This window comes from Globicephala melas, chromosome 7 (genome assembly GCF_963455315.2).
Source record: "Globicephala melas chromosome 7, mGloMel1.2, whole genome shotgun sequence".
In the NCBI taxonomy this organism is placed as follows: Eukaryota; Metazoa; Chordata; class Mammalia; order Artiodactyla; family Delphinidae; genus Globicephala; species Globicephala melas.
In genome coordinates, this window is record NC_083320.1 from 61,888,698 (window position 1) to 61,916,139 (window position 27,442).

At 35.1% G+C, this 27,442-nt stretch overlaps 1 protein-coding gene across 1 annotated transcript in view; it reads right to left on the reverse strand.

Annotated features, from left to right (window-relative positions):
• Positions 1 to 1,636: 1,636 nt before the first annotated feature.
• UBR3 (ubiquitin protein ligase E3 component n-recognin 3) overlaps positions 1,637 to 27,442 on the reverse strand; it is a 230,774-nt gene continuing 204,968 nt past the window's right edge. Inside the window, exons 34-39 of the mRNA XM_060302279.1 lie at positions 24,182 to 24,289; positions 23,932 to 24,057; positions 10,564 to 10,743; positions 5,515 to 5,724; positions 4,365 to 4,504; positions 1,637 to 4,069 (exon numbers count right to left, since the gene is read on the reverse strand). Coding sequence (XP_060158262.1) covers positions 3,952 to 4,069; positions 4,365 to 4,504; positions 5,515 to 5,724; positions 10,564 to 10,743; positions 23,932 to 24,057; positions 24,182 to 24,289 — 882 coding nt within the window. The 3' untranslated portion in view covers positions 1,637 to 3,951. The remainder of the gene's footprint in view (positions 4,070 to 4,364; positions 4,505 to 5,514; positions 5,725 to 10,563; positions 10,744 to 23,931; positions 24,058 to 24,181; positions 24,290 to 27,442) is intronic.

Consider the following 27,442-nt stretch of genomic DNA (forward strand, 5'->3'; position numbering starts at 1 on the left):
ATAAGCCTTTTTACCTCTCTGTAAAAAATATATATACATAAGTGTATGATGTACATTTTACTTAACTCTTTTTTATGGTTTCTACTATGTATGACCAATGCAGCCATTGCCTTAAAATGTACCATGTGAATATAAACAGATATCAGAAAAAAAACCTGTTGATCTCAGGGGCCCTATAAAGTCATAGAACCTTTCTAATTGCTCCATTTAGATGTTATGGCTTCTAACCCTACTGGGCTCTCAGTATGACTTCTGTGGTACCTCTCTTTATTTCTAGCCTATTCTCTCCTACCATATGTCTAAACATTTAACTCAAGCTCCCACATATACTAGGCCTGTTCCACTATCAACTCTTACCTGCTTCTCTGCACTAATAAGAGGTAATCAGATATGAATCCTCTTTGCTCTAGACTTTTTTCCTTTCTCTTGTCCCTTTTTCTTCCCCTCAAGCTTTTATTTGTGCTCTTGACTCTACTTCTCTAGCCTGCTCTTGGGCTCGGCTGCATCAATTTTGGTATTGCTCCATTTTACATTGATTTAACTCACACAAAGGCAGCTCTACATAAGGTCCCATTATGCCTTTTCATTGTGTTGCATCAGTTGAAGTTAGCTTCACTCCAGTGCTACTTGATTACTGTACACTAGGATGGTAGGTAATAGCTCTTCCATAGTTAATGTGCCTCATTACCAAGGGAGCTTGAAGTGCCATGAACAGAGAAGTGATCACGTTGCCATTCAGCTCATCCCTGATGAACTAAGCAATGCTTGATATCAACCAGCCAGATCATAACGTTAAAGGAAAGAACTACGTGCTGTGAATGGGACTGAGACAGTCACAAGTCTTCTGCTCTCCCACTAACCATCAAGTGTCAGGCATAACCACCAGTGAATGCACCTTGTCTTTGTGTTTTGATTCTAGTGGTTAAAACCATGTTGTTTTGTTTTGTTGTCGTTGTTGTTCAACATGACCTCAAATGCAAGCCAACAACAGGAACTTGAGAGTTAGCAGTTACAATCCTGGAGATGTTACAGAAACCCTTGGGCCACACCTCCTCTAATACTGCTGTTACCTCCAAGCCTTCGGTGCTTTCAGTCAGCATCTTTTCTAAGTCACAGAAATCAATATCAAATTACATAAAACAGAAAAAAAGGTTTGTGAACACAAATGGATTCCTAGTTGATAACTGGCTGGTGAGCTACAGGATGGAGGGGTAGGGGCAAGGATTGTCAATTCAAACAAGATACAGATCAATCAAAATAAACATTATCATAAAAGCCTTCAGATTTCTTAAGTTTAGCTGGGGATTCTCAGAAAGCAGAAAGGACCACAGCAGTGTTCTTCAGATCTGCACATCCATTTCCTTCTCTAAAAACCCATTTCCTCTCCCTTCACCCATTTCCTGATTCTAAAAGAACACTTAGCAAAGGCTTTGCATTAGTTATGAGACAAAGACAGAAGAATCAGGAACTAGCTCTGTAAATAAGTGGTTAAAGGAAAACAAAACCCTTTATATTAACTCCACCTTACAGCAACTATGATGTTACGCTTTGATCTTTTCATCTATGCTCACTTACACATATTATTGTCAACATCTTTGAAAAAAAAGAAAAACATGTAAGAATTAAACATTTTAAGGACCTTTCACAAACCAAATGACAGTAGGTTTTTATTAACATATCTTACAATGTTGATTATTCCTAGTTTCGTAATTTCTGCTTGCTTATAAAGATTGATTTAGCTTCTACAGTAATGTACTGTATTTAAATGATCATTCATACAAGGTATCACACCAGTACATTTTTTTGAATAATATACACACATCACTCTAACTTGGACCTGTTATTTTTAAAAGTGGGTTTATAAATGGGACTTATAAAAGTTATGGGGAAAAAAATTAAAGTTCTAGTTTAGCAGCATGCATGTATGTAATTCAAGTACAATTTTCAACCAAGTGCTTTTTAAAATTTTACTGGTGACTAATTCACCAATATCAAAATAAACACTATCAAATACCCAAATTTTAATGTTAAGGCTAATATTTTCACTTCACATCCGTATGCACAACCATAAAACATTCCATTTTAAATATGTAGTAACCAAAGTCTGAGTACATTATACCATGTATATATAGCATCAGAGTTTCAAACTGTATAATTATTCAAGTTCATGAATCCTGTAACAGTATTTACTAGAGATGTAAATTAGCATTTTGTTCTTCAACCACACCTGAAGAACAAAAGTATCTGGTCTGGTATCCATAATGACGGATGCAAAAAATAAGACAGGCTGAACTTATGATACAGTATTTTAAAAAGTAGCAATGTGTTGGAAAGAACAGCTGTTTAATTCAACAGAATCATTCTAGTCTTTCAGAAAGTTACCTTAATATTTTGGAAATGTATATAAAAATAGCAAGCTACTTCCATATTGTATTTTTATTGTAGAGCTATAGGTAATTTTTTGACTTTTTGAACATATTTGAATATTTACTCTTCTGTTTGAATGCAAGGCCATCATTTAATGTCCACTTTTATATCCTGTAATATCATGTCATCATTCAATAATTTTTAGAACACAGATCTGACTTTATTTTTATAGTTTATCATTAGATGTTTTTTAGTTTATTTTTACATGTAAAAATGTAATTTTATATAACAAGCCATGGAAGTCCAAAGTACCAGGAATTGCTTGATAGCACTATATATTAAATAATCATCAAATTATTGAATCATTTGGAAGAAAAATTTTGGTAGCAATATATCACATGCTTTTCTGTCATCTTCCCTCTGTAAGTACAGAGTGGGTTTTAGCTCAATCATTTTCATTCTTACTAACTTAAAAACCCTACAAACATAAATTGCTTTTCACAGCAGCTTCTAACAAGAATGCAGATGTACAGCTCATTCATGAGGATCATCACCACTGAGCCCTTTTCCTTCCCTTTTAGGAAACCGAGCAGAAATAGCAGTGATAACACTGCACAGATACAATACAGATGAACCTCTTGAGCTGATAAGGAAAGTTCCAGAACTATGCTTCATTTGTGGGGAAGTCAGAGCATTTTTCCAATCCAATCATTTAAACAAAAAAACTTGGTTGGTAATAAAAGGTGGGCATGCAGAGAATCAAAATCTGCCATGTATATGTTCTTAAAACTTCTGATTTTATAATAAAACCTGTTTGTTACTACCTCAAGTGATTCATCCAAATGAAATGGCGAATTTTGATTTTTAGGGACTCCCCCAACCACACATGTCCCCCAAAATGTACTGTATTATATTAACAGCAGCTATCTACTTATTTTACAACTATTTCAATTATTTACCTGGGGAGAATATTTATGAAATTCCTGAGAATGAATTAAGTTTCAGCAAAGCCTTAAACTTTTAACAGATTCCTCACAATAAGAAAAAAATGTAAAGTTCTACTATTAGACCAAATTTTACTATACAGTATTTCACATAAATCATGTTTTACATTTTTTTCTAATTACATACAGCAAAAATCTCAAATCAACACAAGAATGGCAGAGGGAAAGGATGCATTACGTTTAGCAGATGCAAATTAAAATACACAGATATAAAGAAGCAGTAAAACTTTAAATAAATCACACCCACTCTAAATATCAATGAATAGCAGATATGCATTGTTGGGAGAATCATTTTTAAATGATTTTGTCAACAAGTTGTGCTTCTTATTAATTGTGGACTTAAACAAAAAAAGGACCACTAAAGAATGGTTTAACTTCTTACTTGTTATGTTCTCCATATACTTAAAAAAAAATTATTATACCATTAATGTGATTACCAAGCACCTAATTTTGGAAAGGCTTTATAATGTATGTTTTCTTTCTTTCCCTCAGCAAAAGCGTTAATCCCCCAAATTAAGTTAAAGCTTATTGTTGATAAATTCTTAATGAAAATGATATAATGCAATGCTAAGGTGGTGAGTCACAGCCCATTGTAATGTGGACCCCATCTTTTATTGATGTGATCAAAAGTATGAGAAATCCACTGTTGTTCAAGAACTTTGTATCTTTCTTTACAAATGTAGAGAGGCTTGCCTCGCCTAGAATAAAAAGGGAAAAAAAGTATTAAAAGTAATATAATACAATGAAGATTTCACACACATTTTTAAAAATAGATTCTTTATGGCAAAAATCTCACATAGTAATTTGGTTTATTTCATATTTCTTTAACATGATGATGGGGAAAATATCCCCCAAAATAGAAATAGTTCTAAATTAATGACTGCCAGAAATAAAAAAAATAATTATTATTATAATTACAAAGTCAGGAATGGTAAATTATTCTTACTGGCCAAACTTCAATAAAACATGTGGATATATCCATGCACATCTAACCTAAGATCTCGGTCTTCCTCTCCATGAGCATCCAAATACACAGAACCCCAGAGACAGAAGCGGTGCCCTCGAATGATGATAATCACTGATGCATTGATCAAAAGGAAAATCCCTGTTCCAGCACCACAGTTCTGAGAATGCTAAAAAATTAAAAATATATGACTGAACTTCATAATCAAATGGACTTTATAAGAAAATCAAGAATGCCTTGTCTTCTAAATAACACAGAAATATTTAAATGTTTTAAAATCAGATTTCACCTAAGTTAAATTTATTAACTCATTCTTAATACTTTATTAACAATACATGAGGAGGAATTTGGATAAGGATTACCTAGGAAATCAATTAAGAGCTAACCTAAACCTAATTCAGAGGCTAGTGTCTACAACAGCATATATGACTGCTGTTTCACAACACAACATCTGAACATATATACCATTAAAGGGCAGCGGGATTAGGGAGAGGAACTGAAGCTGCACTTAGGAAAAGTTTTACCCACTTAAATAAAACCCCAGGTGTTTTTTTGTTGTTGTCATTGTTTTTGTTTTTACCCTTCTACTGGATAGACCTAGAGCCTGTCATACAGAGTGAAGTAAGTCAGAAAGAAAAAGACAAATACCGTATGCTAACACATATATATGGAATTTAAGAAAAAAAAATGTCATGAAGAACCTAGGGGTAAGACAGGAATAAAGACACAGACCTACTGGAGAACGGACTTGAGGATATGGGGAGGGGGAAGGGTGAGCTGTGACAGGGCAAGAGAGAGTCATGGACATGTACACACTAACAAACGTAAGGTAGATAGCTAGTGGGAAGCAGACGCGTGGCACAGGGATATCGGCTCGGTGCTTTGTGACTGCCTGGAGGGGTGGGATAGGGAGGGTGGGAGGGAGGGAGACGCAAGAGGGAAGAGATATGGGAACATATGTATATGTATAACTGATTCACTTTGTTATCAAGCAGAAACTAACACACCATTGTAAAGCAATTATACCCCAATAAAGATGTTAAAAATAAAACAACAACAACAACAACAACGAAAACAAGATCCTTATATGTATTGTGTATTTAATTCAAAGACTAGTTAAATTTGAAGAGCTGGCTTGACCATATATACCACATTTCCATGTGATTTACTCTTGCTTACCAATACACATTCACAGTAACTTTGTTGCTTGCAGCAAAGTCCTTTCAGGCATACAAAAGTACCACAAACAAGGCAAACGGCAGGATCTTTAGGAACCTTGGTGCAGACACTACAGGTTTTTCTGTGGTAGTACTGGAAGATGGTGTTATAATTTTCAGGCAACTGTAGTAGGTGTGGCAATTTCCATCTTGACTCTTGGATAAGCAAGGCCTAAAACATTATTCAAAAATATTCATTAGTCCTATGTATTTAAGTCACTAACACAAAATATTTATTTTTTAAAAGGCCTTTTTTTTTTAAAGAAAAGAAAATCTGTCTCCAAGAATGTGGCTTATTTTCTTTATTAACACTCTTCCCATTTCCATTTTACAAATGACTAAAATAGTACTTCAACAATTATGATTCTCTATTTTAATGTAATTTTCAATTAAAACATGATGTGAGTTTTTAGACTAAGCACCTAAAACACTGAAATTTGTTATTACTTTAAAAGAAAAATATTAAATATAACTAAGCATGCATGGAAAATATACATAGATGTACTTGTTTTTAAATATTCTTAATACATAATTTTAAACAGTTATACACATTTTTCAAAACCAAGTTTTTGACCTTTCTTAGATAAACAAACAATTCATTGGCTTTTTCTTTAGGGAAGATCATGGTTATAATTCATATTTCTATTTCAATACTTTATAATCTTTCATTCCTAGAAGATGAAAAATCTTACACCTGAAGCTGTTAAGATCTTTTGCATCCATAAGTGCTGGGGCTACAACTCTTTTCATAAATTTTCTCAGTAAGTGTGAAAAAAAAAAAACAAATTAGTTAAATTTCCCTACAGGGTATTTTGTTCATTTTTTGCAGTTATATAAAAATACTGGAAATAGCATTAATTTTTTTTCTAGATGCTACTTCATTAACACTTAAACCAGATAAAATGTAGTATGAATCTATTATCTTAAGAAACAGTATGGAGGCTGGCAATTCACGAGGTGATCATCTCACATTACTTATAGCCATAATCCATCTAAATCAGTCTAATAACTAAGTATCCAGCTTGGTGTTTATCAATATGTTCATGGATAAAGCAGCCATGGAAGCAAGGATAAGGACAATATATGGGCTTACAATATGCTGTTTGCCAATACTCAGTGCCCAACTTCGGACTCCAAAGACTGCATATTCTGTAACGGGTTCATTATATATGGAACCCTTCCATCAGTGGAAGGAACAGCAATTTGACCTCATTGAACTTGATACTTATCCAGATTAGGTTGTAAATTACCCAGTAGCACACACCACATGGTCTCTAATCAAAGAATTTTCTTCATAAAGAAAGATGTAACACAATAGGTGGATGTCTATGGAATCAACTGATCTTAACATATAGTCAATCATCTGAAAAAAATCACTGGTCTTTTAAATGATGAACTACTTTGCTGATGAATTTTTAGATGGTACCAACTAGAGGGAAACACCTATTGAATGAGGTATATGCTCCTACAGAATGAGGTATACGACCTAAAAAAGCAACTAGTACATAAGGGTGATTGACTGTTCTCTTACAGATGGAGTGCACAGGTTTGGGAACCAGAGGGTGGCATCTCTCATAATTAGACCTAAAAATTCGGTCTTTAATTTCTGTTTCCCTGCTATTCTGGACTCTTCTGTGGTTTCAGTACTATTGTAAGGAGGCTGTGTGCTATCTGCCAACAAGGGACATAATAATAGTTCCACTGAATTAAAAACTAAATGTCATCTGACCACTCTAGCTTCCCTAATACCACTCGGAAAAGAAAGGGAATGGCTTACAGTATTGTCTGGAGGGAGTGACCTCATCAAATAAAATAGAAATACCTCCTGTATCAATATGTTTGAAACTCAGAGATACACCCCACCCCCACCCCTAGCGCGTTCATGCTTGAAAGGTAAACATTTCACACAAAACTAGTACAGTCTTATATAAGCATGACAGGACAAATCACTGAGCTCAGACCTCTCAGAATAAAGTTTGGATCACATCTTTGTTCAAATAAATCCAACCAGTTGAGGTGCTGGTCAAAGAAGGTGAAAGAAGAAAGTCACATATTTGTATATTAGCTACAGTTTTATGACTAATTTAAAATTTTCTTGCTTGTTGTGGCATATATTTTTGCAATATTTTTCATTCTCTTTTCCTTTCTTCTACTACTGAATTCAGGGTGAGTAGGTGCTAATTAAAAATTTCCAGGCCGTTGGGGTGTAAGAACAATAAATCACAGAAGGAATGGACATCTCCTCTGGATTCAGGGAAGCTTGATGATATAACTATAGGATGTGACTTCAGGTTAGGTATTTGGGAAATGGTGGCTGCATCTGTGGTTGTAAAGGGAACAGTTACATCATTTTAAACAGGGGAAGAAATGAAACTCTGTGAATGAGAAGAAGGATGTCTATGTGCTGGGGAGGTAAGATGTGAAGGTAGCGGGCCACCAGTGTTCGTTTTTTCCAATTTGTCTGGCAACCTCATCTGCCTTCCTACATTGACAGCATTATGACTTATTTTGGAAAATAACCTCTTTTCCTGCTCCATACAGATCTGATGGGGTTGCCCCATCACAAGATCCTGCACCATCACAGGGGTATACATATGATGCAAATTAGGCCAGTCAGATTCTCTCTCCCAGGAATCTGAATTTGGAGCATATATATAGGGAAGGAAAGTAGCTGAGATGGAGTCATCTAGCAGTAGCGCTTCAGAGAAAACAGACCAGAGGTTTGCAACCAAACTGTTTGCAATCAAAGAATCTTAGCTGTTACAAGAAAGGAGAAGCAGTAATTCAGACTATCTTTCAAGGGAAGCTGTTGCACTATTCAGCTCCAATCACTGTTTATATTTATCTAAGTCTCTCTGTTCAAATTTAAAGTTGCTGGTTAAAAAGAAATCTGGTTGACAAATGGACAGAGTTGAGGTTAGAGATAGAACAGAGTGAAGGGACAAGTGTAGGGATGCAGGTCAGATAGGGGTGCATTCAAATAACATAAAAATTCTGCATAAGCATAAATATCTACTGTTCTGACTCTAAAACAAATAGTTATCACTCAATTTTACAAAAAGATGAAATATATTTAAATGGTAAATTCTTATTTTCTATCAATATTCACAACAATAATCATTCATCTAAAAAGGTAGGCTTATTCTTATACTATCAAGTGATTTCGTTTTTATCTATTGCTTATCCCATGGCACATATGAAGAAAAAATAATTTTAAGTATGCTCATCACTTTTTCTCCTGTCCTGGTTCTACAATAATACCCAACTCTTACTCCAAGACATTCCTCATAGGTTTTCAGACATCAAAATATAACTTCAGATTATAGCTATAATTGTGAATAAAGCAATTACTAGATAGGAAAATATTTTTATACATAGTACACAAGGTTCATTAACTTCTTCAATTTTCCTTTCCTTTTAAAAAAAGTATAAAATGAGATAATATCTCTTTAAGGATTTCAATTGAAAATGAACAAAAGCAGAGACATTTATTATTTATGCTTACCTTGCCTTTGTTATTCACTTCAATGTTTTAAGAATTAAGTCTAGTGACAACCTCCATCTGAAATACTAATTTTTCTATTGTTCCTTTGACATTAAATTAAAATTCTCGTTTTTCCTGAAATCGGTTCCCCTTTCATCAGTTCTATTTCTCCCAATGACATTAATCCACCATTTAATTGTTTCACAAATATTTATTAGGTGACTAGTCTATATCAGGCACTTTCCAGGAACTAGGGATTCAAGAATAAACAAGAAACAATTTTTGCCTTGTGGAGTCCCCATTCAGACACATTAAACAAACAAAAGTGATAAACATGGCAACTATTAGAAACAGTGGCAAAAGTACTATCATACATAATAGAGGGAGATGGACTCTCAGATACAGCTTTATAGAAGAGGTAACATTTATCTTAGCAAAGCCTTCATGGGTGATTAACAGGAAAACAGTAGGAAGATTGCTTTAAATAAAAGTAACAGCAATAAGCAATAGCACAGATGTTTTAAAAATGCATAGCATACTTAAGAAATATTCTTTCGTGGTTTAAGCAAGGTGGTGGCTGGGAAGTGGTATGAAATGAAGTTAGAAAGGCAAGCAAGATGGTGAATGCCATGTAAAGATTCCTGTCTTTCTCCATAGCCAATGGGACATCCATCGTCAGTGGTTTTTAAGCAGGAGCAGGTTCCTATCGGAACTATGTATACTAGTTACTACTCTTCTGATGACTTGAGTTCAAGATTTTAAAGTCATGTACACTTGGTCACCAAGGACTATATATTTTTCTCAAATGTGTCTTGCATTGGTTACATTCTGTCTAATTTCTGCTGGCTATCAAAACAATAATCCAGATTTTCTTCACCACTAAATAATCTTTGGTTTCCCTTTCTCCATAACATCAATTTTACTTACTAAAAAAGCCACAAAAATTACCTCCCTAAAACACTACTTTCATCATATTATTCCATTTCTCAAAAACTGTAATTCTATATAGAAGAAAGTCTGAGCACCAAACCATGGCACTAAGAGCCACCCACCACTGCCTGCACTCCACCTTTCCAATTCCCTCATCCCCAACACAACACCTTTACCCATCGAGCTGGCAGCATAGAGTCAGCAAATTTTATAGTTAAAGACATGATGTTTTAGATGTGCAAGTCCAAATCTTTAATTTTTATGTGACAGTCCTCTTTCCAATAAGCTTACAAGTTCCTTGTCTATCTTAAAATTCCTTTGTACCTTCCAAACCCAGTGCTATGACTATTTAAGGTATTCAATAAAAACCTGATGACCTAAAACACACTAAAAGTAACATACTATACCTTAGTTTTGTTAACTGAAACATTTCTGCTTTTACACTCATAAATAAATATAAGCAAACCATTTTTTCAAAATAATTAGTTTAATAAATACTGCCAAGACTAGATTACCTGAAATTTTAAATTCTTCATTATTCTCTTACCTATTAGCATGTCACCACTATAGCAAGTGAGTATTGCTCTTTTTACATACCTTTCCTTGTTCGGCATGTCTTTCAGTAAATGAATTTATCTCAAAACACCACTGAGATATAATATCAAATGCTGGAACTGGCCAATCCAGACAGGAGGCACTGATGAATGGATGTTCTGTTTGGTAAAATGTTGGCAGAAGTCCCAGGCAGCTGGAAAGAACTGAAAACTCTTCTTCTTCCTTTTAGATATGAAATAGAAAATTCTCAAGACATTTCATCATGAACATTTCCCATTATAGATATTTAAAGTGTCATTCTCATCAATTACTTCTGGATAGTAAGAAAACTTTCTTAACTGAGTCAACTAAATAAAGTGAGGGGAGTAAGAGGAGCAAAGAAGAGAGAAAAGGTTCCAAGCTGTTATATCCTATATTCCCAGAATGTTTCTCTTTGAAATTTAACTTCCAAGTGCCATAGCATCTGCTTCATTTATACGTTTATTTTAAAAATAGTGTTTTCACATATCTGATGAATATAGCCTATAGCACCTAGCTACTCTATGAAAGCAAATGTTAATTTGGCGCAAAGGGAAAGTGACTTTTAGTTAAAAAGACATAGACTGTCAGTGTGGATAAAGAAGAACAATAGCGAAAACATGGAATTCACGACAGACAGTGCTAAATCATTTGCCTAGACCCTGAATGGGTGTGAAACAAAGTCAGTTTTAAAAAGAGGGTGAAGTTTGTAAAAACTTGAGAGCTCTAACTGCCAGGTAATCTGAAGCTCTACTCAGTAATAACAGAACCAGTGGAATCAATGATCCAAGGACTCACATCTTGAAAGTTGATTTTTAAAGGAGTTTGTTAGTCTTGTAAACACCAAAGTATACCCCCCACCCCTCTTTATTTAACTGAAAATCCATTTAGGAGGCAGGTTAGTCTACTTTCCCCTGTCCACTGGATCAATTAATTCCTAACATCCTTCAAATTCCAGCTCCTCAGGGAAGCCTTTCCTGACCCCACTTAATGACACCTTAGACTACCTAGTTCCACCGAGATAAAATTAGTACGTCTATACTGTGTAAACACTTCAGTTCTTACATTTATACTTTCTACTTTAAAAATAAATTAGCCTGTCCTCTAAGACTGTGGGAGTAGTCCCCGGGAGTAGGGGCTCTGTCCTCCCGGTGCTTGGCACATAGCAGACATTCGACAAACATCTGTTTGCAAAACAACTAATTGTGTGGATTAAGTACAAAATTCTGAAATATGCTATAAAGAAGAAATAAAGGGGAACTCCCTGACGGTCCAGAGGTTAGGTCTCTGGCGCTTTCACTGCTGAGACCCAGGTTCAATTCCTGGTTGGGGTACTAAGATCCCACAAGCTGTGCAGCACAGCCAAAATAAAAAAAGAAATAAAGATGAAAAAGCAAAATGATATGCAGGCTGAAAAAGATGCTGATTTTTTAAATCACTAGAAATGAGGCCACAAATCCCCCATTTGTATAGATACATTAATAAGGCATGTTAAAAACTAACTTTACTGAGGTATAACTTACATACCATAAAATTCACCCACTTTAAGTCTGATGAATTTTGGAAAATGTATACTCATGCAACCACTGCTACAATAAAGTTTTAGAACAATTCCATCCCCTGAAAAAGTTCCTTGGTGCTCTTCTGCAATCAATTCCAGTCCCTGCTCCTGGCCCCAAACAACCACTTATCTGCTTTCTGCCAACTATAATCTGCCATTACAGTTTGGGGATTTTTAAAAATTCCATATAAATGGAATCATACAGTATGTAGTCTTTTGTACCTGGCCTCTTTCACTTAGCGCAGTATTTTTAGATTCATTCGTGTTATTGCGTGTATCAGCAGTCCATTCCTTTTTAATGCTGAGTAGTATTCCACTGAATGAATATACCACATTTTGTTCATGCATTTGCTTGTTGATGGAATTCTGGGTTGTTGCCAGTTTTTAACTACTACAAATTAGTCTGCTATGAACATTCATATAAAAGTCTTTATGTGGACATAAGTTTTCATTTATTTTGGTAGACACCTATTTATTTGGGGGTTGTACTGTAAGTATGCTTAACTTTTTAAAGAAGCTGTCAAACTTCTTCCAAATTTGACTATACCATTTTGCATTCCCACCAGCAACTGACTGAAGAGTGTCAGGTACTCCAGATCCTCACCAACACTTGTAACATTAATTTCTACTCTAAACAATAATGATGTTGAACAGCTTTTCATGTACTGTTGGTCATTCATATACATTCTGATGAGAAGTGTGCCCTATTCAAATTTTTTGCTCACTTTGTATCTTTTGCTTTTTTATTATTGAGTTCCTGATATATTCTGGATACAATAATTTCTCAATATATTTTTTGAGATATAATTTGTATACCATAAAATTCATCCTTTTAAAATGAACAATTTAGTGAGTTTTAGTATATTCACAAAATTGTGCAACCATCACCCACTATCTAATTCCAGAATATTTCCATCACCCTATTTTCTTAATTTCATTTTCAGACTGCTCATTGCTAATGCACAGAAACACAACTGACTTTTTTTGTACATTTATCATGTATCCTACAACCTTGCTAAACTCGTTTATTAGCTCTAATAGCTTTTGAGAGATTCCTTACAATTTTCCACAAACAAGATCATCTAATTTGCAAACAGAGATTGTTTTCCCTCTTCCTTTCCAATCTGGATGCCTTTTCTTTTTCTTGCCTAACTGCTCTTTCTAGAACCTTCAATATAGTGCTTAAAAGACAGGAAGAGGGCAGACATCCTTGCCTTATTTCTTATCTTTGTGGGCAAGCTTTCTATCTTTCACTTTTAAATATGATATTAGCTATGGGTTTCTCATAGGTGCCCTTTATCAGACTTTCCCTTCTATTCCTTTTTTTGGTTTTTTTTTTTGTTTGTTTTTTTTTTACCATGAAAGGGTGTTAGATTTTGTCAAATGGCTACTGAGATGATCATATGCTTTTAAAAAATGTATTCTATTAATATGGTGAATTAAGTTTATTGATCTTTTATTGTTGTTGAGCCAATGTGCATTCCTAGGATAAACCCATTTGGTCATGGTGTATTATCCTTTTTACTGGTAATATTTTATTAAGGCTTTTGCTTCTATGTTCATGAGAGATATGGGTTTGTAGTTTTCTTTTCTCATGATGCCTGGACTGGGTATTAGTAAAACTGGCCTCATAAAATGAGTATGCAGTGTCTCTTCTTCCTCTGTTTGCCAAGAGTTTATATAATATTGATAAAATTTCTTCCTTAAATTTTTCATAGAATTCATCATGATGTTATCTTTGTTGTTATAAAGTTGTTGATCTCATTTTTTGGCAGGATAATAATTGTAGAAGTTTAATAACTAAATCAATTTCCTTACTCAATATAGATCTATTCAAAATTTTCTATTTCTTCTTGAGTCAGTTTTAGTAATTTGTATCTTTCAAAGAATTTGTTCATTTTATAGATGTTATCAAATTTGTTTGCAAATGTTATTCATAATATTCTCTTATGGTTCTGTAGGAACGTTTCCTCCTTCATTCCTGATATTGGTAATTTGTATCTTCTCTCTCTCTCTTTTTTTTTTTTTTCCATAGCAATCTAGTGAGGAGTCTAGTTCCTGGTTAAAAACCTATGTGTGCTTCCCTGGTGGTGCAGTGGCTGAGAGTCCGCCTGCCGATGCAGGGGACACGGGTTCGTGCCCCGGTCCGGGAAGATCCCACACGCTGCGGTGCGGCTGGGCCTGTGAGCCATGGCCGCTGAGCCTGAGCGTCCGGAGCTTGTGCTCTGCAACGGGAGAGGCCACAACAGTGAGAGACCCGCGTACCACACAAAAAAAAAGACAACAAAAAACCTATATGTGTTTTTTCAGGTCTAACCACAGATAATCAAAAAGGTTTTACTTTGCAGGTCTCATGGTGAAAACTGTCCTCCCTCCACCAGACCTGGCACACAGTCAGTGCACTGCAGTCTCTGAAGGGATCTGCAATCATGGTCTCAGGCCCCCTGGCCAGTCATGCTCTTTCACACATTTACATTCCCAGGCCTGGCGCCTTTATTCCTAGGCCCCTCTATCTGAGGCCTTGGGCAGGGGTCACTTTGACACTTCTGCCAAGGCCAGCTTATTAAGGGAAAAAGCTGAAACCTTTAAGAAACTTTTCCCCACTCTGACTCAGTACCCAGGACTTTTCCACTCCTATCCCTACCCCTTCACCCTCCTCTCCACCTCAGAGTTCATAACACTGCAAAAAACTTCTGTTTGCGGCTCCCTTAACAGATTCCCACATCTGTGCTGATCCACCTGATCCTTAACCGGTACATCATTTCATTCTATGAAGGTGATGGAACGGGGAATCAGCATTTTCTCTGATTTTAGCCTCTTGATTATACTATCACAGTAAGTGGTTAAAGGTTTAACTCTTTCATTTGTGGCTTCCTGCTTTAATCAGCCACTCCAGTACCTAGCAGCTCAGTTCTCTCTCTCCCAGCTCAGCTGAGCTCCTGACATTTAGGTGTATCCATTTTATTGATCTTTGCAAAGAACCAGATTTTGAACTAATTGATTTTCTCTACTGTTTCTCCATTACTATCCATTGACTTCTGCTCTGATTTTTGTAATTTCCTTTCTTTTACTTGTTTTGGGTTTAATTTACTCTTATTCTAGTTTCATAAAGTAACAATTTAGATAAATGATTTTAGACCTGGGCTTCCCTGGTGGCGCAGTGGTTGAGAGTCCGCCTGCCGATGCAGGGGACACGGGTTCGTGCCCGGGTCCGGGAAGATCCCGCGTGCCATGAAGCGGCTGGGCCCGTGAGCCATGGCCGCTGAGCCTGCGCGTCCGGAGCCTATGCTCCGCAACGGGAGAGGCCACAACAGTGAGAGGCCCACGTACCGCAAAAAAAAAAAAAAAAAGATTTTAGACCTTTCCTCTGTTTAAATATAAGCATTTGAAGCTGTATGTACCTCTCCAAGAACTATTTTAGGGGCATTTCACAATTTTGCTATGCTGTGTTTTCATTTTCACTCAGTTTACGTGTTTTCTGATTTCTATGTGATTTCTGCTTTGATACATAAGTTATTTAGAAGTGTGCTGCTTAATTCTCACACATTTGGGGATTTATATATTTCTTTCTTTTACTGACTTCTAATTTAATTCTGTGTGGTAAGAAAACATGTTTTGTGATTTCAATTCTTTTAAATTTATTGCTACTTGCTTTATGGTTTGGCATATGGTACACTCTGGTGAATGGGCCATGTGCACTTGTAAAAAATACGCATTCTGATATTGTTTGGTGGAGTATTCTATAGATGTCAATTATATCAAGCTGACTGATAGTATGGTTCAGGTCTCATTTATCCCTGTTGATTTTCTATCTACTTGTTATTGATTACTAAGAAAAAACACTGAAGTTTCCAGATATAATTGTGGATTGTCTATTTCTTCTTTCAATTCTGTCAATTTCTGCTTTATGTAATTTGGGGTTTTGTTGTTTTGTGCATATATATTTACAGCTGTTATATCTTCCTGCTCTATTGAGAGAGGGCATTTATGTTCTAAGGTAAGGCACAAAAACAACTTGAGACAATGGAAACTACTAATGGTAAGAAAATAGCAATACTTTTTCATCTTCTTTATGACAGGATATCCAACAATGGATAAAAATGAACAAAGATCTACATAAATGTATCTTTCCCCCTGGGATTCACAGACTACTTCAGGATTACTTGGCCTCTCATGAAGCAGATGTTGAATCCAAAAGTGGGTCACTAAAATGAAAGAAACCTGAGGAAAAATTTATAAAAGAAGAAAAAAATGAAAGAAAAGTTTCTCATTCCTCCCTATCATTTGACTTGGACAAAACAGATGAGAGTGGCAGATTATTCTACACAAAGAAAAAATAATGAGATACTTTTTTAAAGCTCAGATACTAAATGATTTTCCCAGTCATTTTCATTTCCTAATTATTTTCAAAAGCAGCATGTAACAAGTAGGTCATAGTAAAGAAAACTAAATGGCTCTGCATAAGGAAAATGCTCAACCTTAGGAAAAATATAAATTGAAACAACCTTAAAAAAAAAGACTACATTGAGCTATTTTACCTAGACCAAAGATCTAGAGGCAAAGACTAAATAGTATGATAACACACTAAGTAGACACAAGTACAGGGAAACTTTCACACATCACTGGTGTTAACATAATTGGTACAACTTCAATGAAAGGCACTCTGGCAATAACCATCAAAACTACAAAAGTATGCAAATGCTGAAACAGCAAATCACTTCTAAGGATTTTTGTGTGTGTGTGCATAAACTTTTTTTTTTTTTGGAGTATAATTGCTTTACAAAGTTGTGGTAGTTTCTGCTGTACAACGACGTGAGTCAGCGCTATATGTATACATACATCCCCTCCCTCTTGGACTTCCCTCCCATCGCCACCCCATCCCACCCATCTAGGTCATCACAGAGCACTGAGCTGAGCTCCCTGTGCTATACAGCAGCTTCCCAATGTGGTACATATATACAATGGAATATTACTCAGCTACTTCTAAGAATTTATCCTACAAATACAATCAAAAACATGCAAAATAACTTGTGCATACTATCATTCATTGCGGTATCATTTGTAAATAGCAAAGGACTAGAAATAACCCAAATGTTTATTAATAGGGGACTAATTAAATACAGCCTGGTACATCATACATGAAATATTCTGAAACTGTAAGACAAAATGAGGAAGGTCTTCATGCATTGAATATGAAATGATCTCCAAGATACACTCTTAAGGGAAAAAAAATGCAAGCTGAAGAACAATGTATAAAAAGAGGACTAAAAGAAAAAAAAAAATACACCCTCCCCACACACACATATTTCTTGTATATGCATGAAATGTCTCTGGAATAATACAGAGGAAACTGATAGCAACTGGGCAGCAATCAAGTGGCTAGTGAAAGGGGTAAACAGAGATTTTTTTCCATAGAATACCTTCTTGTACCTTTTGAATTTAAAAAAATGTGAATACATTACCTGTTCAAAAACTAAATACTTTTTTTCTATAAATTATTGCAGTGGTATATTTATACTATTTAAAATCTAGAAGTATAAAAAGATACTGTTTTTAAAAAAGTCTCTCCACCATTCTTTTTTCCCTTCTATCCTAATCTCAAACTCACTAACCCAACTCCTCGGTAAGAACTGACCATAATTCTTAACGTATTTTTCCAGAGTATCATACATACACACACACAAGCAAATATGAGTACCATTATTTTTCCTCTATTTTCATTTAATATAAGCACACCTTGCCTTGGGATACTTAATATATTTTTGAGATTTTTCCACATTAGCACATAGAAAACTTTCTATTCTTTTTTCTTCTGCAGAGTATGCCATTGTATGAATAAACCACAATTTATTTAACCAGTTTCTCACTGATGGACACTTGAGATGTTTTCAATTTTGTCTGCTATTCTTGTATGTCTATTCGACTATCAACAAATCAATCACTATATTATTATACTTTAAGAAATGTCTATAGAGTATTCATATTGAGATCAAAGAGAGTATAATATGCAATAAGATAGTGGCTTTTACAGACTGAAAACTAGAAGAAAATAACATGTTCGCCTCAAAAACTTATTTGTGTACTAAGCAGCAGTATAGCTCAGATGTTAATAGTACAGATTTGGCATCTGGACTAAATGTGCTTGAATTCTGGCAGCTTTACTTACTAGCTGTGAATCTTGAGCAAGTCATTCATCTTTCTGTGCCTGTTTTCTTGTCTGTAAAGTGAAGATTGTAACAGCTACCTCATAGTTTTGTGAAGCTTAAATGAATTTAAATGCAAAGCACTTAAAACAATGCTTAGCATGTAGTCAGTGTACAATAAATGCTAGCTATCATTATTACTCGAAGAGAAACTACTTTTGACAGATAGAAGAAAGACAAAAGAATTAAAGGAGATATATTAGAGCAGTGGTTTTTCAACTTTGGAGGGTGGGTGGATAATCCACCTATAATAAACTGATAACTATTTTCTTCCAAGAAAAATACACATACACAAACAGTTTACAAACAATGCTATGGAATTCAAAAACGACCTCCAGTCCCTCTGTTAATAATTCCAGAATTAGAGTATAAATAAGAGAAGATGCAATTAAGTTGGAGCAAAGATAAAGAGAACCACATGAGTTACTAAAATCAGCCCCAATATGGTACTAGAAATAGTGTCAGACTAAGATATTTAACTAAATAAGGAAAGTCTAATAGATTTGTGTGGAGAGCAGGCTTCTGTGTCAGAACATGTACCAGGTACCATTCTTGATGATGTCCCATGGATAACAAAATGTTTGTTTAAAAAGTGTATTATTGGGCTTCCCTGGTGGCGCAGTGGTTGAGAATCTGCCTGCTAATGCAGGGTACACGGGTTTGAGCCCTGGTCTGGGAGGATCCCACATGCCGCGGAGCAACTAGGCCCGTGAGCCACAACTACTGAGCCTGTGCATCTGGAGCCTGTGCTCCGCAACAAGAGAGGCCGCGATAGTGAGAAGCCTGCCCACCGCGATGAGGAGTGGCCCCCACTTGCCACAACTAGAGAAAGCCCTCACACAGAAACGAAGACCCAACACAGCAAAAATAAATAAATAAATAAATAAACTCCTACCCCCAACATCAAAAAAAAAAAAAAAGTGTATTATTAAACTCAAGAGCGTCCTGGCTATTAGAAATAATCACTGAATTCATTAGCAAGGTGGCTAAATATAGAAGATTAACGTTCAAAAATTCCAACTGGATTTCTCCATTTTAGCAACATATTGGAAAATGTAATTTTAAATGATTCCATTTACAATAAAACAAACAGACATACACAGGAAACTTTAAAAGCATTCTCTTTGGGGTAGGGCACAAAAAGGATACTGCCTATTACTTTCACTGTTCAAAATAGTACTGGACATGCATTAAGACAACAATAGAGAAATAAAGATTTGAAAGGAAGGGATGATACTGTCATTATTTTCAGATGATATGATACACAGAATACCTAAAAGAATCAACAGGCAAACTACTAGAATTAATAGAGAGTTCAGCAAGTGCCCAGTCACAAGAACATACAAAAATCAATAGTATTATTTTATACCAGCAAGGAGTAATCAGAGAATGTTACAGAAAACAAGATATCATTTAAATAGAAACTAAAACCATAAAGCCTCTAGATTAGCTTTATAAAAAATACCAGACTTTAAGATGACAATTTTAAAATTCTATGAAAATATTAAAAGAAGACCTGAATAAATGGACATAAAAACTATGTTCAATGCCTTAAAACGATAATTCAAAGCGGTTCTCATCTAACAGCTTGTAGGAGTTTGGAAAGATAGTTACAAATTGATATAACATTTATATATAAGAATAAAAGTGCATATATAGCTAACCAGCAAAAAATTTTAGAAAAAAGCATTTGGCAAAAAGATATTAGAAGGAAAAAAAAAAGTGAAACTCACCCTGCCAGATATAATGTCTATAATAAAACCATTGTTAAGAGTGTGCTACTAGTATAGGAACAAATAGGTCAGTAGTATACAACAAAGAACCCAGAAATATAGAAACATGTTAGCATAGGAAATTAGTATGAAAAAGCCAGGTTATTTTATAAATAGATTATTTTGTAAATAGTCTTAGGAAAACTGCCTCATCAAATGGAGAAAAAATTAGATCTTTACTTCATACCTTACTACAAAATAAACTTCAGATTAAATGAAAAATATAAATGTAAAGACAAAACTATAAAAATAAGAGAAGAAAATATAAAATAACTTTATAATCTCAGACTGGAGAAGGATTTTAAAAATAAGATTCCAAAAGCACAAGTCATAAATAAAAAAGTGATAGCTCTGACGACATTAAAATTAAATATTTCTGTTCCACAAAGGGCAATACAAAGTCTGTTAAAAGATATCATCTGCAGGGCTTCCCTGGTGGCACAGTGGTTGAGAGTCTGCCTGCCAATGCAGGGGACACGGGTTCATGCCCTGGTCCGGGAAGATCCTACATGCCGCGGAGCGGCTGGGCCCATCAGCCATGGCCACTGAGCCTGCGCGTCTGGAGCCTGTGCTCCGCAACGGGAGAGGCCACAGCAGTGAGAGGCCTGCATACCGCAAAAAAAAAAAAAAAAAAAAGATATCTGCAAAACTGACAAAGCAATAGCAAGATAGTGACAGAAACCCCAATTTTTTTAAATGCTCAAAGAATAGGAATAGGAAATATACAGAGGAAAATTTAAATGTCTAAAAAGTACATGGACTGATGATCAATTGCATTTATATTAGAGAAATGCAAAGTAAATTAACCATAAGCATATACTTTATCCCCATGTGACTGGCAAATATTAGAACACTGGATAATAAAAGTGCTAGCAAGTATAGGGTAGAAAACAAGAACCCTCACACAAGGCAAATGGGAGTGTGAACCTTGAGCAGCCATGTTAGAAGGCAAGGAGGCAGAATGTATCCCATACATACATAGGCAATCCCATAGCTAGCTAGGTATAGAATCCAGAGAAAGTTTAAAAGTATACAAAACATTAGGTTCATTGCAGCAGTTTATTTTTTTTCATGGTAGCAAAGATTTGAAGGCAGCCTAGATGTTCACCAATGAGGAGTAAGTAAAATGTGGAATACACATATATTGGAATACCACTATGAAGAAATAAGAAAGAATTATCTCGAGCTACATGATTAGGTTTAAATGATATAATATTTAGCACGAAGAAAGTAAGAAAGATACAAGATTTATAGCACAACCAGTTATACAAGTTAAACAAACACAAAATAACACTATATGCAGTTTATATTGACATATACATTACTTCTGAGAAGTAAGGGATAAGATATCATGTGGGGAACAAAGGGAGAATAATATTAGAGGCACTATACTTAGTACGCCAAAGCTGAGGAGTGTGATCAACTCAATTCCGTGCATATGCACCTCCATCTTTCCTCTCAAAATTGAAAAGATAATTTCAGTTAAAGAAGTCAACAAGGGGAACAATATAAATACTATCAGATGAATGTGGTAAATTCTACCTCTAACTGACTTACTAGCTTAGATGTGTCTTCATCCTTCAGTTTCCTCACTGTAAAGTGAAAACCTAGTTTATAAGCTAGTTAAGAAACAGCCAGCCATTAAAAACTGCTTTGTAAATATCTTTGAACAAATAAATGTTTAGTCTTTTCTCCCCCAAATGAAACAAAGGGCTATGAATGAATGATTCCTGAGTTAACTTCAAGAAATAAAGAAGAAAACATTAAGGGAAAATTGCTGAGTGAGTAGATTTGCAATTAGAATCAAAGGGAGCAAAAGAATAAATTTTAATAAAAATTTTTTGGATAAAAGTATGAGATATGAATGGGTGAAACAAAATACACCAAATGAAAGAAAGTGACATAAAGAAAAACATGTCAAATCCACAAAAGTTAAAAGTAGGCATAATATTATACCCATCTATAGCATACTATCATGATTAATAGAAACAAAAAAGCCAAAGTGAATAAAGTAGAAGAGCAAGCAAATATCTAACTGTATATTTATTTCTATATTATATATTCATGTATTTCTATAATTATATACATTTTTATGTATTACATATATACTTAAAAGCAAAAAAAGATTACACAGATGACAGAACTCTAAACAGATATATTCACTTCAGGTGAATATATCTACTTAACTCAAATAATCCAACCAACCCCTCAAATTGAATATATGCAAAAGACTTTCATCTCGGCCCACACAAAACTGCTCCATATTCCTCCTCCATCAACTGTACCATAACGGTTCAAATCTCCCAGGCTCAAAAACCAAGTACAGTATGCTTCCTTCTTCTCCCTTGACTCCTACATGTTCAACTAGCTATCAAATCCTTACTATTTCATCTCCGAAATCTTTAATTGCTTCCTATCCTCTTCTATTTCTAATATTTCCTTTCCCAACTGGCTTTCCTGTTCCTAGTCCCTCCAATCCTCACAGCTCACAAAATGTCTTATATTGGAATGAGGTTTCATGCTGAAATAAAATTTGAATCATGTCACATTTTTGTCCAAAAACCTTTCAGTGGTCCAACTTCCTTTCATGTGAAATTCAAGATCCACCACAATTTCCCCTTAACCTGTCTTTCTGACACTATGTCACACCATTCCTTTTCATGCCTCCTAATAGATAAATTTCTTCCTTGGTCTAAGTATATTCCCAGTGCTCTACTATAGGCATCGCTGTACACCCAAGCCTTGGACTAATTTTCAGTGCTCAATACTAGAGCTTCTGCTTCCAGGTACTTCTCAGTTTATGGGAGAAAAATACCCTCCAATAAAAACAAATGACAAAATAAACCAAGAATACAAGAACACAAAGGTAACAAGAACACAAAGAACCACAGCCTTTGGTTTTTAAATGTGAAGAAAGCAAAGCTGATGAAGGAAGTAGTAAATTTTGTTTGATTAACCTTCTCTATGCTTCACATGCCAGAAGGAAACATGCTTTTAAGTTCAAATTTAAAAATAAATAACTATGAAAGAAACTATCTAATGGATGAATATTTTTAATTTGTTCAATATCTTAGAATTGTAAATAGAATGTTTTGGGGACAAATGTGCAGAGTTTATCTTGAATCACTTGATAAAAACCAAGCAATCCAAACTATTTAATGCAATGGTCAATTATTTAAGAGAGAAGGAACCATCAACAGCTTAATTCTGATATACCGCATGCAGGCTTCAAAGACCATAAATATAAGTGACTTAACTCTCACATCAAATTCCCTGGAAATGAATGGCAGATAATGTCAGGGACATAATCCTATAAACACAGTTTGGTTTACTTACCTTCTGGTTTCCAACTCTGTCACTTTCTTGCCTACTCACACTGAGCCACAGTTTTACAAAATAGATTAAACCAGTGATAATTCATTCATCCAAGTTTTAATTGGCTACAAATTGAATATTTTGCAATTCTAAATGCAACAACCAGTTTGCTGGCCAACATAACATGACACCCTTTAAAAAGGATATTAAATGCCAATGACGATTAGTGATAAATATATTAATATGAATACTATCTTCTGTTCAAGTACTGGGTGTTTATTACCACAGATCTAATCCGAAACTCCTCTAATGTCAAATATTAGTAATATTACCATAAAAATGGGTAGATGTCAACAAACACAAAAGTAACAATAATAGTAAATATTCTAAATATTAATTCCTTTGAGTTAGACTAACATATACTTGTATGACAGTTCTGGATATATAATAGATATAAGTATTATATGTCAGTATATTTTTAAAAATTAGATAATTGTTTAAAAAAAAAAAAAGGCTCCCTACTCTCTACCACAAATTATACCTGGCAGCTAGGTAAATCTTCCCCAAAAAGGTGGTGCTGAAGAAGGCTGGTGATTCTGAGGAAATGTAAGCAGAAGTCCTGTAAGTATTTTTCCGTGGATTCAGGAGACCAAGCAATAGGGCTAATCTAAAGTTAAAAAAGAAAATCAGAACAATTCGTTCTATAATAGACATAACAAACAGTAATATTCATAATGGCAAGAAAATCTAAATTTTTAAATAACCACTACATCTGGTCATAGAGAACATACCGTCGCACACTCCTGTGTTCCTTCTTCATGGTATAACTTTCCTTTAGATAGTTCCCTTATCACAAAGCTCAATAAGACTTCATAAGACTTCTCTGCATCACATGTATTCTGGAAAAAATTAAAAATTAATTCCATTAGTCACTGAAAATTACAAAACCATTTACATCGGAAAGAATACCTTTTAATGAGTAAAGTATAATCATGATTTCATTACTTTTCAAGCATGTAACTTCACTTTCTCAAAATCTGTGTACAACAGTACACCTCTGGATTCACAATGAATTTGGATAGGTGATGAAAGCTATTCCAATACTTCTTTAAAAGACAGCATATAAGTTACATAATATATGTGTAAATGAACATATCTATATCATATCTTTTGTCCCAGTAATTCTCACTCCTGGAAATTCTTCCTAAGGAAATAATCTAAAGAGAAAAGAAGAACTTTATGCCCATGACATTCACTGAAGCATTATAATAGTGAAAAATTAGAAATGACCAACAGAAGTGAAGCAATTATTGCACTTGTCTGGTTAAGAATCCACCTGCCAATGCAGTGGACATGGGCTTAAGCCCTGGTCTGGGAAGATCCCACATGCTGTGGAGCAACTAAGCCCATGCACCACAACTACTGAGTCTGTGCTCTAGAGCCCACAAGCCACAACTACTGAAGCCCACGAGCCTAGAGGCCGTGCTCCGCAAAAAGAGGAGCCACTGCGATGAGAAGCCCGCTCACCGCAACAAAGAGTAGGCCCCGCTCACCGCAACTAGAGAGAGCCCACGCACAGCAACGAAGACCCAACGCAGCCAAAAATAAATACATAAATAGATTTATTTTTTTAAAAAAGGTGAAGCAGTTACCTAAATTATGCAATACCAGAATATTTTATAGGCAGTAAATATGACAAATTTGAGCTACAGAAAAAAGTGTTTATAGGGTGGTGTGCAAAAAACTAATAGAAGTATATATATGCTCGTTACAGTGATAAAATCATACATGCATGAACATAACATGGACCCCAAAGTTTTTTCTTTTATAGTTTTACTCAAATTCCTTGAATAGAATTTGTTAAAACACCTTAATGTAAAAATAAATAGGACCAGGCTTCCCTGGTGGTGCAGTGGTTGAGAGTCCGCCTGCCAATGCAGGGGACACGGGTTCGTGCCCTGGTCCGGGAAGATCCCACATGCCGTGGAGTGGCTAGGCCCGTGAGCCATGGCCACTGAGCCTGCGCGTCTGGAGCCTGTGCTCCGCAACGGGAGAGGTCACAACAGTGAGAGGCCCGCATACCGCAAAAAATAAAAATAAATAAATAAATAGGACCATATGTTTATTACAGAAAACATTAAATAACAATCTACAAATTAAGCTTAATGACTATACTTTTTATAAGAAAGGAAAAAAATGGCTATTTATAAATTTAAATTTATTTCAATAAGGTTTTTGCACATAAAGAAATACACTTTTTATATTCACTGAGATATTAAAAGTTGTTGCAAATTACAGGAAAGTATAATCTTAAAGTAATAAGTTTGTTGTGATGTTTATTCATTATTTTTAATTTTTAAATTTTTTATATTATCTTTTATTATTTATTTATTCATTCGTTTGTTTATTTATTTATTTATGGCTGCGCTGGGTCTTCGTTGCTGCGTGCGGGCTTTCTCTAGTTGCAGCAAGTGGGGGCTACTCTTCGTTGCGGTGTGCGGGCTTCTCATCACGGTGGCTTCTCTTGTTGCGGAGCATGGGCTCTAGGTGCGCGGGCTTCAGTAGTTGTGGCTCGCGGGCTCAGTAGTTGTGGCTCGCGGGCTCTAGGGCACAAGCTCAGTAGTTGTGGCGCACGGGCTTAGTTGCTCTGCGGCATGTGGGATCTCCCCAGACCAGGGCTCAAACCCGTTTCCCCTGCACTGGCAGGAGGATTCTTAACCACTGCACCACCAGGGAAGTCCCTAACTATATTTTTTAAATAGTAAAATATAAGAACTGAGTAAACACTATGGGATATAAGTTTATCCTGAATTTTTAAGGCCCTAATAGTCAGGACCACAGAATTTGTTGTTTGATGATAGTGTCTTTCTTTCTCACATGTTATTGTGCTCTCTTCAACTAGACTGTAAATTCCAAAATGTCAGGAACTATGCTTTATATCTTCTATGTCTCCCTTTGCATAACAAAACTCTGAGCAATAATACCTGGTGGTTAATTGATGGAATTTATTTTGGTAATGGAGTTTTTGACCTTGGAACTTGCCTGGATGTCTCTCTTTTAATAATCAATTCTTTGCATTATTTTTAAATTACTCCTCTGCTTTCTGCCATATCATGCAGCCATGTAGTGTTATCATGTCCTGAATAAACTATAAAAAGTCCCTGACTCAGCAACTGCTATCCTTGTATCATGTGACCCACCCCACCCCTGCCTAATTAATCAACAGGATGATCACTTGCCAAATATGATGACCTGCAGGTTACATATAATTTACAAGAATCAATATCCCACTGAATATCAAAATAGCAACATGTTATGTTTTTAGAATTGATTTAATCAGAGTAGTTCTTGAATACGCAATTCAAAAGAAAATATTACCACAATTTTGCTGCTTATTAATCAATGTGACATATTTAAAGTTGTGAAAATATACAGGACAGCCTAAAAGCCTAATTCAATATACTCTTTTGAGTAAAAGATTTATAGAGCATAACAACAGAAAAGTATTTCAAGTATAATACTTTCCAAATTATGGGGAAAATATCCTCCAATAAGAAACAAATGATACTCAGATCACCCAAGCAAGTTATTGAGCAATAATTATTTTTTAAATTATTATTATCAGATACATTTTAAGTATTTTTTTTTACTTAAAGGAGGTACTATATCAGATCAGAAAGTCAAATATAATGTAGTAGTCACTGTTTTGTATTGAGAACTCTTCCCATTAGAAGAGTATTAGATAAGAAAATAATTTTATTTCATACATAAGAAGTCTTAGAAAACTATATTTTATATAAGCAATATTTAAATACAGCAAAGAGTAGGCTCCTTGGTAAAGCTAAGAAGATAAGCTTTAAGAAGTAAAGCTTTTCTTTTTTTTTAAATAAATAAAGCTTAAGAAGAGGATTTCTGGGTGAAATTTCATGGATGAAAGACCCAGGATCATGATCAGAAGAATCCTGTGGGAGAAGTGGCAGAAGTATGTGAGTTAAATAAAGAAAAGAATTAAGAGTTGAGAGATGCAACAGATGCTGTTTTGGGTAGATGCT